Raw genomic sequence first — 1,567 nt, forward strand, 5'->3', positions numbered from 1 at the left:
CAACTACTTTTGCGCCCTGTGTATAAGGAATCTGGAGACTGTCCAGCTTCTCTTTTTTGAATGCCCCTTCGCCCGGTCTGTCTGGAACTTGGTGGCTGATTGGAGCTTGTGTGAAAAATTGAGACCATCAGGATGGGAATACCAAGAGGACATTGAGGATTGGTTTGCTCAGACAACGACTAGTGGCGACAAAAAGGGCCACACGATGTCAATCCTAACACTCCGGTGCCTATGGAACCAAAGAAACGCTGTCATTTTCAGGGATCAGAGGAAATCGGCAATAGGAGTATTTGATGAGATTAAAGGTTGGCACCTGAGCCACCAGCGGTTGTACATTTAGGTAGTGAGTAATCTTTTTCTTGTTTCCTTGGCCCTATGCAGCCTAGGCTGTATTAGGGAGCGCAACTCGCGCATGTAAACTGTTGCTCTTGCTGCCTTCTTATTATTAATCAAAGCCGGAATGTTCCGGATCTTTCAAAAAAAAAACATGTGATACTCCAACTGATTCCAATCTCAGTCAGTGGAGTTCCACTGCAAGGCACTATAGCATATTACTAAAATAGGATCCTCAAAATCAAATCATCTTTAGACGATAGCAACCTGACGAACCTTGGGTTTCCAGTCATGGACACAGAACCAAAAGGAATCCCTCCAAGAAAGGCATTTGCTCTGCCAAACTCTGAATTGCACTACAGCTATCCGAACCAACCTTGGCCCTCAAACTTCACGTTGGCCCCAATTAACATGGGGTCCTCGTTCCTCTTCTCTGCTATACACCGCTCAGCATGGCTGCAACACGTTGTATCCAATCCAAGGACCGAAAGCACACTACGACTGGTTCCGGCATCCACCAAACATTTGATCCCATCAGAATCTGATCCAACCTTGTCTCCTGCCAATCGTCCTACTAGACTGGACGACTTGCTCTTTTCCTCAGCAGCTCGGCTATATATTCACAATCAAGCAGCATCCAAACACCATCAATTGCAGCTTCACAAACCAAGTATTGCAAACCTAAGAAAGGAAGAGTAAGTTTTTTTGAAGAGTAAGTTACTTCAAGTAACCATGATCTGCGCCAAGAGGACTGCTCAGTTGATGAAGAAGTGGCAGATGATGGCAGCGCTGGGGAGAAAGCGGTTCACCTGCGCCTCTGTGGCAGTCAAGGGGCACTGCATGATGTACACTTCAGATGGGAGGCGGTTTGAGGTGCCATTAGCATACTTTAGCACATTGGTCTTCTCAGAGCTCCTGCGGATGTCCCAGGAGTTTGGCTTCATGGGCAATGAACGGATCACGCTTCCTTGTGATGCTGCAGTCATGGCTGTTCGGCTGGCCTGAAAAAAAAAAGAAGACGAAACACTGTTTCTGGCTGGAAGATACTGTTCATATGGACAGTGACCGCGTGCGTGGGCTGGCCAGCACCAGCCAGCCGAACACCCTCATGGAGTATGCCATGTGTGTCCTCTGGGGAGGCTCCTCAGCAGAGGTAGAGAAGGCATTCCTGAGCACCATGCCATGCCACTATGCAAGCTGTATTGCACCATCTGTTGGAGTTAGCCATCAGGTT

At 47.9% G+C, this 1,567-nt stretch overlaps 1 protein-coding gene across 1 annotated transcript; it reads left to right on the top strand.

Annotated features, from left to right (window-relative positions):
• Nucleotides 1-1,065: 1,065 nt before the first annotated feature.
• On the top strand, nucleotides 1,066-1,338 carry LOC136548876 (auxin-responsive protein SAUR36-like). Its single transcript, XM_066540248.1, has one exon. It carries the CDS (start codon nucleotides 1,066-1,068, stop codon nucleotides 1,336-1,338), a length of 273 nt encoding a protein of 90 aa, XP_066396345.1.
• Nucleotides 1,339-1,567: the final 229 nt, after the last annotated feature.

This window comes from Miscanthus floridulus, chromosome 4, assembly GCF_019320115.1.
Source record: "Miscanthus floridulus cultivar M001 chromosome 4, ASM1932011v1, whole genome shotgun sequence".
NCBI classification, from domain to species: Eukaryota; Viridiplantae; Streptophyta; class Magnoliopsida; order Poales; family Poaceae; genus Miscanthus; species Miscanthus floridulus.